General features: G+C 33.6%; 1 protein-coding gene across 1 annotated transcript in view; it reads left to right on the plus strand.

Moving 5' to 3' along the window:
- Positions 1–2,138: 2,138 nt before the first annotated feature.
- Positions 2,139–15,098, plus strand: part of LOC128215584 (QRFP-like peptide receptor) — a 32,844-nt gene continuing 19,884 nt past the window's right edge. The window contains exon 1 of the mRNA XM_052922293.1: positions 2,139–2,771. Coding sequence (XP_052778253.1) covers positions 2,477–2,771 — 295 coding nt within the window. The 5' untranslated portion in view covers positions 2,139–2,476. The remainder of the gene's footprint in view (positions 2,772–15,098) is intronic.

Below are 15,098 nucleotides of genomic sequence, written 5' to 3' on the forward strand. Positions count from 1 at the left end.
ATTAGGAGGTAATTAATCAATTATACTAAAAGGTATCCTTTTTCTTCGGAATCTCGGTTTTAAAGTTCCGTAAATAGCATCTGATTTTTTTTCGTTCGTTATTTTTGATTTGTCTTTGTCACATTAATGATAATTTATGGTTTTTGATAATGATAAACTCCAATTTCTACCCACTTTGCTCTTTTCCTAACTGTTTCTTTCCACTTAAGCATCTGTTGCTGTTTTAGTTCATTTTCAATCTAATATTTAATATAGCATACAGACTTGTCTTTTATAGAAGTAGCGAGCTGCGTGTTCTTCTATATACTTTTAATTACATGTATTGTGTATTTCATGTATAACGGATACGAGTAAAGCTCATGGTAGAATTATATACGTGAATGTCTTATAACATAATTATGTTTTTAACTTTATGCATAACTGAGACTTTTAATGTTTCAGTTATGCATAAAGTATATACAGTTGTATAAAAGACAGAAACAAGTTTATTCAAAAGAAATATACAACACACAACATATTTGAAATAGGTCAATATGACCCTTGATCAAATTTATGTAATACAATGGCTTATAGATATACATGCACTGCAGAGCATATTTATTAATAGGTATGACACAATTGTTTATTCCAAAGTGTTATTTTGTGTGTCTGCTAATTTCATTTTTACATCAGAATATAAATATCAATTAACATAAACATTTCATGACTTTTACAATCACCATGTGCTTTATGTACGAAAACCTCCATGTCCGTGGGCCAGAATATTTGTAAATTATTACAAAATGTAAGTATGTATTATTTCCCTTTATAAAAATACGTTTTAATGTCTGTTTTAATTCAAGTATCAATATTTATTGTAGGATAAATACATTTTACAGTGTATTGCAGTACGGATCGTTCTTCCTCACTTTTTGTATGTCATTCATGCTTAGAGGGTCATTCCGAATGTACTTCAACTGAGGTGACACATTCTGGTAACGCCTCGTTTCAGTGATAATGCGTACACAGTAGTTGGCATCTGAAAACTAATATTGGCCAATAGCGCAAGGCAACTGCAACAGGAATGAAATTGTAGAGCTGGTTATTGTCACTTTTTTTTAAATATATATGTTATCTGTGTTTATCACCTTGTGACGTTGTTTTTCTCCTTGTATGTTTAGCTTTGACCACTGAACACAAAAACAACACCACTGTAAAATCGCATTTAAAACGGTTGAAGTGACTTATAATGTGTTATATAACATACCTGACGTACAAAACGAAATCAAGAATCAGTATAAAATGAAAAACGCTCATAAAAGGGATAATAGGGCAATGCATCTCCATTTGCGTTTCCTGTTTGTTATATGTGTTTGTTGCTGTTGTTGTTGTTGTTGATTTTGTTGTTGTTGATGTTGTTGTTGTTATTGTTTATTGTTTGGATATATTTGCTTGGTATACGTTAATAAGTGTTTTTTTTTGAAGAGTGTTTATATCTTTACTACTAATTATCTCTATTGGTTGTAAATATTTCATTGTAAAGTACCGCATCGGTAATTTCTTTACAAATTATGCTGGTATGTTATATTTAAACTAAAATTTCGGTGAATATGTAGTTTTGCATATTTCTTAATAGCTCCTGCAAAATAACATATTAACACCAACATAATTTAGTCATACATTAATACCTTTAGTAAGCATCATACAACATGTTCATTAGGCTGACGTATTACAGCTTCTTCGGGAGCAATAGGGCATGCCAGGTGATATATAAAACATTGAGCCTTTTGCTATTGATTTAAGTAAAGAGATTCTTAATTAACAACTAACTATGACTTCCCGGATATGAAGAAAGACTTCATTATTGTAATTAAATCTACACGTTGATCTGTGTATAGCAACACCTCAAAATAGACCTACTTAATCAATATTGTATGCCTAAGAGCAATTCATTAGGTTCAGTTTAAGTTTTACGATAGCTTACCTGTCAATATTTTCAGTTATGTGTCTGCTGATGGCCTTATAAACTAATACTTATGTAAACAGGAGCACTGCCCAACGAATGATCGGATGGTATTTTCCAATACTTTTTCCTACAGCCGTGAACGCCAATCAGACGTTCTAGGAGATATTGTAGGACTCAAAGACCGAAGCTCACATTTATAGTTTGATTCTGCAAGAAGCTTGTTCAAAGAAGTTATGGCATGTGTTCACAAGTTCCTACTTCATGGACATTTTTGGTGTAATGTTAAGTCTTATAACATTTCCAGTGAGCTAAACGGAATAAAGAAGTAAATGTTGCGTCGCATAGCTAACAGTTAACCTTTTATAAAGGTGTTCTTCTTGATGGCTCAGTTCCGATTCCGTTTAATTAAAGTTACAAATACCTTGGACTAAATAAACATCTGTCTGTGCGTTTTTTCGGCTTAGTAATTTTGTTAAACTTTCATTTTTGTAAAACTAAAGTGAACTTAATAAATGGTGAGATAAAACGAAAATGTCTTTGCATGTGGAATATTACCAAATGAATTACTCCTCCGCAAATGAGTCCAGCATTGACTACGGATACATTGACCCGGATAACTTGTGGGCAGACGTACTGGACGACTTCAAAAAGAGCCAGCTCACCCTGCACGAACCGGTCACAATAATATTGCTCATATTATATGTGCCTATCTTCGTGACGTCATTGGTGGGCAACATCCTCGTGCTGCTTGTGATTGTACCCAACCAGCGCATGTGGACCGTCACCAACAATTTCCTCGTCAACCTTGCAGTGGCAGACCTGCTTGGTAGGTTCGCCCATTATTTTGGTTTGGTTTTGTGTCAAGGCGCAGTGTATAAACACGATACATCTACTTAAAGACTTAAAATTAAAGATTTAAAGTAGCAGCCTTAAGAATTTCAAGATATTTATTTGTCGTTGTGTTTTCTATGCTTCAAGGTGCTTTGTCAATGTAAAATATGGCACACTCTTCTTAATTATGTCTTAAACAAAACTGTGTTGTTGTGGTCTATGTTTAAACGTTTTCATTTTAAACGTGTATTGTTCAAGATATCGCCCAAAAACAAATAAAGGAGGCTCCTCATTACAAGAAGGAGTATGATAACTATAACCCTTTGTTTAAATGGCCAAAATGTTAATATTTTGAAAAGTTTTATGAAATTTTGATTTTCAATTGTTTGCAACAGTGATATGTGCCCACTTGCATGTGCGTCTTCAAGCGAACTCTTGTTGATCTGACCTTCCCATGGCGTTCATGCTTTAATTAACTGATAAAGCTATTCTGGTTCATGTATGGTCAGACACCACTAGATATGTGTTTCATATATTCTATAGTCGTGTGCTAATTTGCATCCAAAATAACACTAACTTTTAGTGCTTCACGACCCAAAACATCATATATTGGGAGAAAGTTACACTTGTGTACTAAACATTTAACAACGTTGGGAAAAAAGTTAACTTTCGCCTTAACAATATAATTGGTTAAACGTAACCACTGTGTATTCGATAAAATGACAATATCCGGTTTACGAGGACAGACAATGCTGTAAAAATGTTAACAATAAAAGTGTATCAAGTAAATCAAACATGTTCAGGCTGTTTTCGAAATCACAAACCATTCAGATTCAGAAACCTATAAAAATTGAAGGTAGCCAATGGTCTGAAATGGTATAGCCATGCTTTGAATCACGGTTATGTGTTAATTAAAAAAATAAGGCATGTAACAATGAGTTTGCACTTCCAAATCGGTCCAATTTCCTCTCTCAGATAACTCTAAACTTCTCGTTTATATAAAACTTTATTATTTACATGTAAATATCATTTCCAAGAAAAGCAGAGTTTGATATTAAGTTCTATTGCAAAACCTGAAGACTTTAGAGCTCTTTGAAAATAGCCACAGTCAAAATCGGGTTTTTGACAAAAAAATGTTTTTGTTTTCTTTTTGCACTCGAAATAACTCTATATTATCTGTCTTAACAAAAATCTTATGATTAAACTTAATCACAATGTCAACAAAATACCCATTTTTACAAAATATTATGTAGAAAATACTTTAGTCGACGATAACCACCATATTCTTCCATAGGTTTTTATCGAACATTTTAAAATCCACATTATTAATTTAAACGCTGGAAACGGTTTCAGATGTCATACTTCTACTTTTGGGAGATGAAAATGGTTAAACAACATATGATTTAGTATATTTGATAACTCCGCTTTGACCCTTAAAGGTCAGACACCACTTAATAAATTTCCTATTGTCTATAGTCAATTGACCAATTTGCATGCAATAAAACAATTTGAAAAAATTAAATCGATTGAATCCCTCCACTGTGAATTCAGTAAAATGATACTATCCGGTTTAAGACAAACAATGCGGAAGAAATGTGAAATAAAAAGTAGATCAAGTAGATACAGCATGTTCATCATTTTTTCAAACCACAACCCATTCAGCTTCAAAACCTTAATATGGAAGGTTGCCAATGGTCTGAGATGTTATAACAATGCCTTGAATCACGACCTTGCGTCAATTAAAAGAAATAAGGCATGTAACAATGACTAGGCACTTCCGAATGGGTGGAATTTGCCCTATAAGTGTGGTGCATGAACGTTTTGTGACCCTCGCTTATGGTTGTTCGTGCCCTAGCCGCGTGCGTCTAAGCAGGGTTAATACTCCAGTTTGCATTTGATTATTGGCGATTAAAAGCAATCTGTAAAAAGAAAAATCAGAACGATAAAAACAATCTGCAATATTTGTGTATACACTTATTGTTCATCATATTCTATCATCAATAACTTGTGATTGTTATGTTCTGTTTAAAAAATATATTGGTAATTAAAGTCATTTTTTAATTCATTTGCAAACGAAAGTGTAGTTTATTTTTAGAGGGTTTAGTACATAACCATTCAACAAAACCACAGCCAAAGAAATTATAATTATTCATTGTTCGTCACCTTCGGGTACATCGCAATGCTATTTTTAAAGACACTGTTGCATCTGCTAACTTTGAATACTGAATGTGCCTTGATGTATTATTCATCGGTAGGCAAATCATAATATTGCCATTTATCTGACGTCGACAGCACAATTCGTAAACGCTCGCGACAATTACACCATTACATTATTTATGATTAAAAAAAAAAATATGATATAACACTTATATAATAGAACATGAAGCGCACGACAACCAATCATGAATTACAGGGCAATTTTTCGTGGGAATCAAAGGCTATTTTAAACATGTTAGTATGGAAAAACAAATTGAAATATGTTTCAAACAAATGTTCATGATAATGCATTATATAAAGCTAAAATTGTTATATTTGCCTGCTTTTAAGGCACAGTACTTACTTCTCGACGACGTCTAATATTATCATTTTGCTTGCTAATGCTAACGTGTTCATTCGTGTGCATCTATAGAAGACACGCAAAATCCACATAATTACCACCGCACCTTATAGTCTACATAGGCAAAGCAAGTAGATCATATTAATAAGGGTATTTACCTTAGATAGTTTAATTATTGAAACAATCTTTCAATGTAATCTAAATTGTATTTGTAAGGCCCATTAAAAACCTCCATTACATTCGCTTTGCATAACACTAATGCAATAGTCATCATAAACATAGAAACTGATGCAATGGACCCTTAAATACTTTAAAAACCGTTTATTTCAAAATACTAGGTTATGTCCATTTATAAACAATTGTTATTCATCTAAGATATCATTAAATGATGTGTCTTATAACTGACAGTCACGATTTTATATACGTAATTGTTCTTAAAAGCTCTGAAACTTAGGGAAAGTAAGGGCGAATGTTGTATATTGTTAACTTAAATTAATAAAATTGTTGCCTATATGTAACAAACGACACTACGTGGTAATAAGTAGGTATACAGATTAAATTTTAGTGAAAGAGAAAAAATGTCACAATTAGTAATAAAAGACACATTTTGTTTCGTAAAAAGAGGCATACTCATGCGTTTGTATATGTGCACTTACAAAGGTCATCTTAAAGAAAGCAGGTAGGGGGCACTTTACAGCGCCTCAGTGATTATATTATTTCATTGAGGAAAGAAATCACTGATGGCGTAGACCAGCTTGTTATTAAGAAAAGTGTTGTTTTTTTCTATTTACTTATGGCGTTTCAAAACACCGTATTCAACTTCATTCTATTAATCTTACAATTTTAATGGCTTTGGTGATACATATATACATATAGATATATTGTTTCTCTTGGGCACACGTGTTGAATTGATAATGCAATAGCGGGATAATGCATTTTAGTCTAGAAAATTTCGGTGAAATTAGCGGGTAGTTGGTTCGTCGAGTAACATGTTTTAGGAAATTCGGATTTGAAATTGCATTTGTTTTCCTTAAAACTGCACATTTTCTTAAAGATTGACACTAACTATACAAGGAAAGTCCAAAACTGTAGAGTTTTGTTAAGATTTGATAAAGTTATGGCTTCTTAAACAGGGTCATGTCGGCAAATATATGAAAATTCAGGGTCAAGTCGTCACCCTTTACAAAGATAATAAAATAAAAATTAAAAAATAAAAAACATTGCCAATTATCACAAGTTACAATTACCACATCATATTCTTCCAAAATATTGATAAAAAAAATGATAAAAAAACAAAAAACAAAACGGACAGGGGCGTGGTGTGTCAAAACAACGCAACCTGCCCCTGTGATATTGTATACCAAAAAGCAATTAATTATGTTCAGTTTGAGTTTCATGATAGCTTAGCTGTCAATGTTTTCATTAATGTCTATACTGATGGCTTTTAAACTAGTACTTTATGTAAATAGGAGCTCTGCCCGGCGATATGATCAGAGAGTCTTTTCCAATACGTGTACATCCACAGTCGTGAACGCCAATAAGACGTTGTATGAGGGACTGTAGGCCTCAACGAACGAAGCTCACTGTTCAAGTTTGATTCAACAAAAGGCTCGTTCAAAGAAGTAATGGCATGGGCTGTCATGTTCTTATATAATGAACTCCTTGTGTGTACTATTTATTCCAATAAAGTTTCCATCGCGCTAATCGGAATAAAAATATCATTAAAGGATGCGTCGTGTTACTTGCAGTTGTTATACTTGTTATAAAAGTATTTGTTCTTGAGAGGTCAGTACTGATACCGTTTGAGTTACAAATGCACTGCACCGAATCCTTTGCCAGGGTGGCTTTTGGGTGTTGCAGTTTTGTTTAACTTTCTTCGTAAAAATAAAGTGAACTTCATAAATGGTGCGTTAAAAAGAAAATGTCTTTAAATGTGGAATATTACCAAATGAATAACTCCTCCACAAATGTGTCCAGCATTGACTACGGATATATTGACCAGGATGATTTGTGGGCGGAGGTACTGGACGACTTCAAAAAGAGCCAGCTGACCCTGCACGACCCGGTCACAATAGAACTGCTCATATTATATGTGCCTATCTTCGTGACGTCATTGGTGGGCAACATCCTCGTGCTGCTCGTGATCGTACCCAACCAGCGCATGTGGACCGTCACCAACAACTTCCTCGTAAACCTCGCAGTGGCAGACCTGCTTGGTAGGTTCGCCCAATATTGTGTTTTTGTTTTGTGTCAAGACACAGTGTACAAACACGATACATCTTGTATTTTTCATTGTATTATTATATCTACTAAAAGCTTTGAAACATAATAAAAAAAGTGGCAGGCCCTTAGCCCTAAGAATTAAAAAAATGTCAAAGTGTTTCTTAGCTACAAGGTACAGTGTCAGTACAAAATATGGTACCTTCTTCTAAATTATGACTAATATATTATAATTACGCCGTATTGCAAGTTGACATAGTTTGTAATGTTGTGATACTGTATTGTTTAGTTATACATTATGTTTGAATGTTTTCATTTGTAACATTTATCTAAGACATTGGTCAAGAGCCCGCCACATTATAAGGAACAGTATGATATTAAATAATTTTATTGTTAAAGGTACATTTTAATACATTGAAATGGTCTCTGAACCATTTATGCACAAGTGTATGCAAGCGTTATACGTGCCTACTAGTGTGCATGAATTCATCTGTACTCGTGTTGAACTGACAGTCCCATGGCGTCTATACAGTAATTTAATGATAAAGCTGTGGTGATACATCTGAGGTCTGTTTGTGGTAGTAAAACATTTTCTGTCCCTCTTCCAACATTTTTTGTGCCCTAAACAGGGTTTATTCTTAACTTTGAATGATGAACTTGTCCCAGTAGTTTGCATTGTGTTATTAACGTTGAGCATATCTTAAAGAATGAAAATGAGATCGCAACGCAAAAATTGTTGCAAAAATTGTATATGACCTCATGATCTGAAATATTCCAATGTGAATAATTGTTTTGTTTTATCTGTTTCAATAAGTAATGACGTTACTTGGAATTAATGGAAGCTGTTTTATAAGTATTTGCTAGTTTGTTTCACGTCACAAAAGGGCAAAGCAGTGTAGTTTAAAAGAGTTTAAAAGTGTGTAGAACATAAATGTATTTTCAGTATAACAGCATACATGTGGTATTTTAGCAATTTTTAAACACTCTTTATTTGCGGGAATTGAACACAACATTCATTCGTTAATTTTGAACAACGATATCTACGTCCAACACCAAAGTTTGTTGTAAATCAGAGATAAAGAGTTTGCGAAGTACAAGAGATATTCTCTTTCTCCTTTTGTTTTCAGGAAAAAGCTGTAATCTACCACTATCATAGACAAGTAAATAATTATTTCTTCATTGTTTGTTATGTTCGGAAACATCATAATATTTTCAAAGATTTTGTTTGACACCGGTTAGCTTTTAAAAGTGCATGTGCCTTAGAGAATAATTTAACGGTAGACAAAACATATTACCACTTAACTGACATCAGCAGTACAAAGAGGTACACGCTCTCTTAAAATGATTTTGACTGGCACACTATTGTATTATTCATTGTCACCAATAAAACATTTGTCAAAACGATACTTATAAAAATATGGCACGCACGGCAATCAATCACTTAACACCTGGTATTTTCTTGAGAGATTCGTGAGAAAAACAAAGCTATTTCAAACATGATCATTCCAGGGGAAAAACATAAATGTGTTTCAAACAAAATGTTATATTTATAATTATACTGTGTGTACGTGTGTGAATGTGTGCGTGTGTGCGTATGTGTGCGCATGTGTGTTTATGTGTGGCTACGTCAGCTATAATGAGAATGGTTGCGGAAGTCAAGTTATAGGAACAAACACTTCCTTCAGATTGAAAATTCCACGATCAGATGAAGGGAATGAACAAATTTTGTCATTTTAATTTAAAATGGTTAAAATTGCATGCCTTTAAGGCACAGTACTTGGATTTTTGGACGTCTAGTTTAATAGTTTTGCTTGCTGATGCTGACGTGTTCATTGGTGTGCATCTAAGAAGAAACATTCGTAAATTCAACTTTATTACAACCGTTTAGTTCATTGACCTATGCATGACACGTTTAACATATCTACCTGACATTGTTAATGAGTCTTTAACTGTGAGATCATTATTTCTAATGTTATAGACTCTGTTATCATTTGGTTTCATTTAAATCTCCAAGAAGTACACACTTAACTTGCTTTTAATTACAATTACTATTATAAACCAAACGATACTGAGCTAGAGACATCAGAAACATATACACTGATAAAATGGTCTGTTATAAACTTTAGGAATCATTTATTTCAAAATAATAGATTACGCAGTTTTATAAACAAGAGTTATTTATCTACAATACCATTACACGTTGTTTAAACATTTCATAAAAGTAATTGTTCTTGAGAGCTCAGTATTGATACCGTTGGATAACATAAATCTCTGCAACGTGTGAACAACAACGCATGGTAAAAAGGATGTACACATATTTCATTTTAAGTAGAAGAAAAGGAAAACTGTTACAATAAGTGCGAAAAAGACACATTCTGCTTCTCAAAATCAGAGGCGTACGCGTACATGTATATTGTTTCCATAAAGGTCATTTTAAAGGATACAGGTCGGGGGTGGGGGGGGGGGTACTTAATAGCCCACTATGATTGTGTTATGTTATGGGAAAATAAACTACAACACTGATGGCAAAGATTTTTTCGTAATTAAGAAAAGATTTTCTTCTTTATTTGCAAACGGTGTTTCAAAATAACGAATTTTATTTAATTTAATTAAATTAATGTTTCGGATGGCTTCGACGATAAACTTTGTGTTTTTCATCGATACACCGTAAAAATTTTAATGATTTTAATCAATATGGAAAGTTTTAACCAAGAACCTACCACCCTTTTTAACCTGATGAACTTAGATGACCAAAATGACAAAGGTGTCTAAACGATAACTCAATAGCCCTTAGTTACATGACCTTTATCTCAGAATTATTTCAGGGGGTATGTAATAATAGCATACAGTGAAACCATTCCAATGCCGTATCGAGGGCACTTAGTACACTAATTAAGGTAAAAGCTACTTTAAATGAATCGGTTTTATAACGTTCGATTGGAATAAGATTGTGTTTTGCTACTAGTGATGCCTAACGAGCCACAGTAATCGAAATGATATCGGAAAAGCGCCATCCATTAAATTGACAAGACGCCGAACCACCGATGGATATTTTTAATTGCCACGTGATAACCACAAACAAATTCATGTGGATTCAATATCCCATTTTATAAAACATACAAAGAAGGTAAATATCAATCGAAGTTTCAAAGTACATAGGCAATATCGAGAGCGGTCTTAATCCGATTTAGCTTAAAGTCCATTCAAGATGTAAATCTCCCAATCTCGAAGATAACTCCATTTATTTTGTGTTCTACATTCGTTAATACGTTTTCTTTTGAAATGACTGCTAAAAGCATCTTTCACCTAAAAATATAAAAGGTTTCAACTAAGTATAAACATCGTATTGTTTTCATGGCATCAAAAGGTTCTAACAGTATTATAAATGCCGAAACTATTTCGAAGTTACTAAACAAGTCGTGCATTTGTATAAGTTTAATCAACGAAAACGGCCGGTAAATCTGCTGCAATACTGTCTTCTTGGAAAACGGTATTCATACGCGACAAAAAATGTTGTTGTTATTCTTCTTATTATTACTATTTTATTCAGTAACCTTTTTTCATGCAAATTAACTGAGAGAACCAAACACTTGTCTTAAAACTGTGTGTTATCAATGTAAAGTTAGTATAGTACTGCAATGTAGTGGCCAATAACTTATTAATGGAAAAGCTTGCAATTTTGTAAAATTGTGTTTATCCATGTATGGTTATAAATGTAATCTAATGAAAATAGGAATAGCCAACCCTAGTGCCACATATAAGCAATCATCTGCGGGAAGCTGCTAAACCTGGTCCGAAATAAAAGCAATTAGTTGGGGAAAGGACTAAATTTGGTGCTATTAAAGACGGTAATTAGCTGAGTGGGGTGCAAACTCTGGTGCCACATAAAAGAAATAAGCTGGAAAAATGGCAAACTCTGATGCCACATCAAAACAACAAGCTTAAGTAAGGGACATACCTGTTCACAAAAAGGATAGGAGTATGGGGAGGGCTAACTCTGTTGCCACATAGAAGCAATGATATGGGGTAAGAGTGATATGAGTAGAGAGTAGGGCCAACCTTGGTGTCACATAAAAGCAACAATCTAGGGAAAGGCAAACTCTGGTGCCTCATGAAAGCAACGAACTAATGTAAGAGGCATCCCTTGTCCAATAAATGGTATGTAAAATGGAGATGGATAACGCTGGTGCCACATAGAAGCAATTCGATGGATAAAGGTCCTTCCTGATACACTAGAGTGAAATGAGCAGAGTAATGACCAACCCCTTGTGCCACCTAAAACCATTGAGCACAGGAAGGGTCAGCCCTGATGCCAAATAAAAAAGCAATAGCGTGTGAAGGGCCTGCCATTTTTATGACATTTATTCAAAATGCCAAACTAACTTTTATTTGTTTTCCGTGAAAAGGACTATTTGTTTATGGTCAGTTGCATTTGAATTGCTGAAAAAGCAATATTTGAATTTTAAAAAGTATAAAATGATATCAATGTTTAGCTTTGGTATTGATAAAAGAAAAACATCAATAAGCTGATTACTAGTATTTAGCCTAATGTTAAAAATAATGGTCATATGAAACAGTAGTAAGTCCAATAGTCAATTGCACTATATTGCAATACTATAGTTTGGTGTTCACGGAATAACAATTCATTTCTTAGAATTTCTAGAAATCATCGGATTTTTTTCATAAATGTGTTTGGGTAAAAGTTTTTATTTTCACATTGTACTCATTATTTTTCGCACAAAATGTTAATATTCTCCCCGAAAGGCAATGAATAAAACAAAGTAAAAAAAGCTTCATCTAATCATTCATCATACAAGACCTGACATAAAATCAAACACTCTATTTACATTGGAATTTGCGAAGACAAATTGTATGACACAACACGGAATGACATTGGCCACTGGCACGTAAAAATTATCTTGTAATTGTCTCTTGCTGGGCCTTTGGCACTACTTGGCATTGGATTGATGGCACACTTTTGCCTCCAAATTGCAAAATTGATGTTCAGTAGTCTGTGTTCAATGAATATAAGAGAAGATTAGTATATCGATGATGTTCTATTTCATCTCCACCAACCATCATTGAATACCAATTGCTCTAATTGGTCGACTGAATTTTGAAATACATGTTTCAGAATTTAAAAACCTGTGATCACAATTATTTTCCAACGTTGTGTGAAGTGAATTCCAATTCAGTTAAATTATAATCCTCTTATTGTAGGTGAAATTATTAGTTTACTTTCCCATCATATTTCAATAACCCTTATATCCCAGACCAAAATTATCATTGAGTTAATGTGGAATGCGTGCAACTGTATAAGCAAAGCGAATAAGTCATAAACGGTCACATATATTTGGTATTGGTGACAATCGTTTTGTTAACAAATAGAACATTTATTTTACCTTAAAAATAAACGCCAAATAACAAAAAAACAGATGATCAATTAGACAGAACATTGTAAATGTTAGGCTAAAATCGTTCCGTTTTCATCCGTGTTTTAACGTTATTCTTTCTAAAGCATTCTCTGACACATTTTCGAAGAACAATTATCAAAATGCTTTTTTAACTTATGATAGATTTCAATTGGAACAAATAATTTGCTGACATTTCAAACACATTTAGTCGACGAATGACCCTATTAAACGTGTCATAGTTCTTATAAAAGACATGCCTATCATATTGAACTCGAAAATAAGGAACCTTTGCCTTCGATAAAAGATGGACGTCGGTCCATGAAGCAATAGAATTGTAACTATCTGGTTATTATAGTTGAAATAAACTGAGGTGCATGCCATTGTTACGGTGTTAGATATTATCTGAAAAAAAACGGGTTATACGAATGGCGGAAGTTTTAATCAATTTTACATGGTTATGTAGGTTTTATTTCTTGTCAGGATGTAGTAATAAGACGTTTGCCACTGGGCGTAGTTAACGATTTTCTTGTTTTAGATTCATTTAGCGTTTACATATTGCATTTACGTTTGACCTCACATACAAATATGATGGTCAAGACATGACATGACTTCATATATGAATATCATACATACACAAACATATATTCTAGAGAACATAAAGCTAATATAATATAGTATGGACAAAAAGTATTGTTATTTACATAAATCAAAGACGATATTTTAAGGAGCATTTAAATATATATGTCGCCTGATAATGATTAGTATAAATGTAGTGAGCAGCACAGGATAGTACAATTAAGAAAAAAAACTGAAAAAGGCAAAACGCTTGTATCACCGCCTTTTTGTATCAATGAAAATATGCATTGTAAGCGACTATATTAGTTCAAACTTTTACAACGATTGTGAAAGAAATTAGCACAAGATTATATAAATAAGCCTCGTTAGCACGTTGTTACGCGAGCGATTGTTTTGAACAATAAAGTGGAAAATACGGGAATACTCCTATCAACAATTACTTTTACTGGGATTTTGTTTCAATCTCAAATGCTTTAATAACAATATACTTTTATAACTTCATGTTACTTCATTCCACCGGGAATGACATGTATCACAAAGCAGCAGTCAATGCTGGAATTACCAGGTGCAATAACTATACAGACACTGATAAAAATATTTTATTATTTGCGTAGTTTGTACATGGTTGTTGCCTTGTGACGTTTAGTGTCTTCAAGCCTTGATTTTGTAGTTTTTCATATATATTTTGATTGTTATCGTTTGTTTTATAGTATGTCAACATTTTACAACAACACACTTTTATTTACAAACTGGAAGTAGCTATAACGTCATACCTATTTTTCTTTTTTTGTTGGTCCACCTCTCAAACCTCAACTGCTTTCCCCCCATTCCCTGGCTTGCGCTTGTGATCACAGCGAGGGGCTGTACTTCGGAACGTTCTTGACTGTTTGGGTACTACCAGGTTGCCCAGTATGTCTCCCTAGACCAGCACGGGTCTAGTTTGTCTTGAAAATGATTGAAGATCTTTCCCGGAAGTTGAATAACTTGTTTATTCAGCTTTTCATTTTAATTCGGCTGTTTGACGAGGCGGCAGTCCTCGTAATACTTCAGATGTCCGTACTATTAGTATCTTCGCCCTTCGAAGGCGACTCACTTTCCCATCAGAAGCCGTTTTAGCCGTGTCACGTGTCGGCAGCGTGTCGTTTTAGCTACAGGCAGGTTTCAAGTTGAGAGGCAGCTTTTACTATTTAGTAACTGGAAATTACCAGACGGAATTTCACAATATTGCTTAGGCAGACACAGATTTGAACCATGTTACTTCATATTAACCTCGCCACAACATAATATAGTTCAACGTTTTAAAAAGCATCAACATAAATGTCTGGATGGAAAATTCCATAATAACTATGAGTGGCTGAGATAGCATTTGTACAAAGACGGTGTCGATATGTTTATAGAATAAGATAAAAGTCTTTGAATTCGTAGTATCTATATCTTTAGTTAAGTCGTTTTCAAAATTACTTAACTATTTTACGTCCAAACATACCTTTTCTTTAGGACTTTCTTAAATAACTATTTTAATGTCCAAACAAACCTTTGCAAATCCAATAGCTGT

Source organism: Mya arenaria, chromosome 13, assembly GCF_026914265.1.
Source record: "Mya arenaria isolate MELC-2E11 chromosome 13, ASM2691426v1".
NCBI classification, from domain to species: Eukaryota; Metazoa; Mollusca; class Bivalvia; order Myida; family Myidae; genus Mya; species Mya arenaria.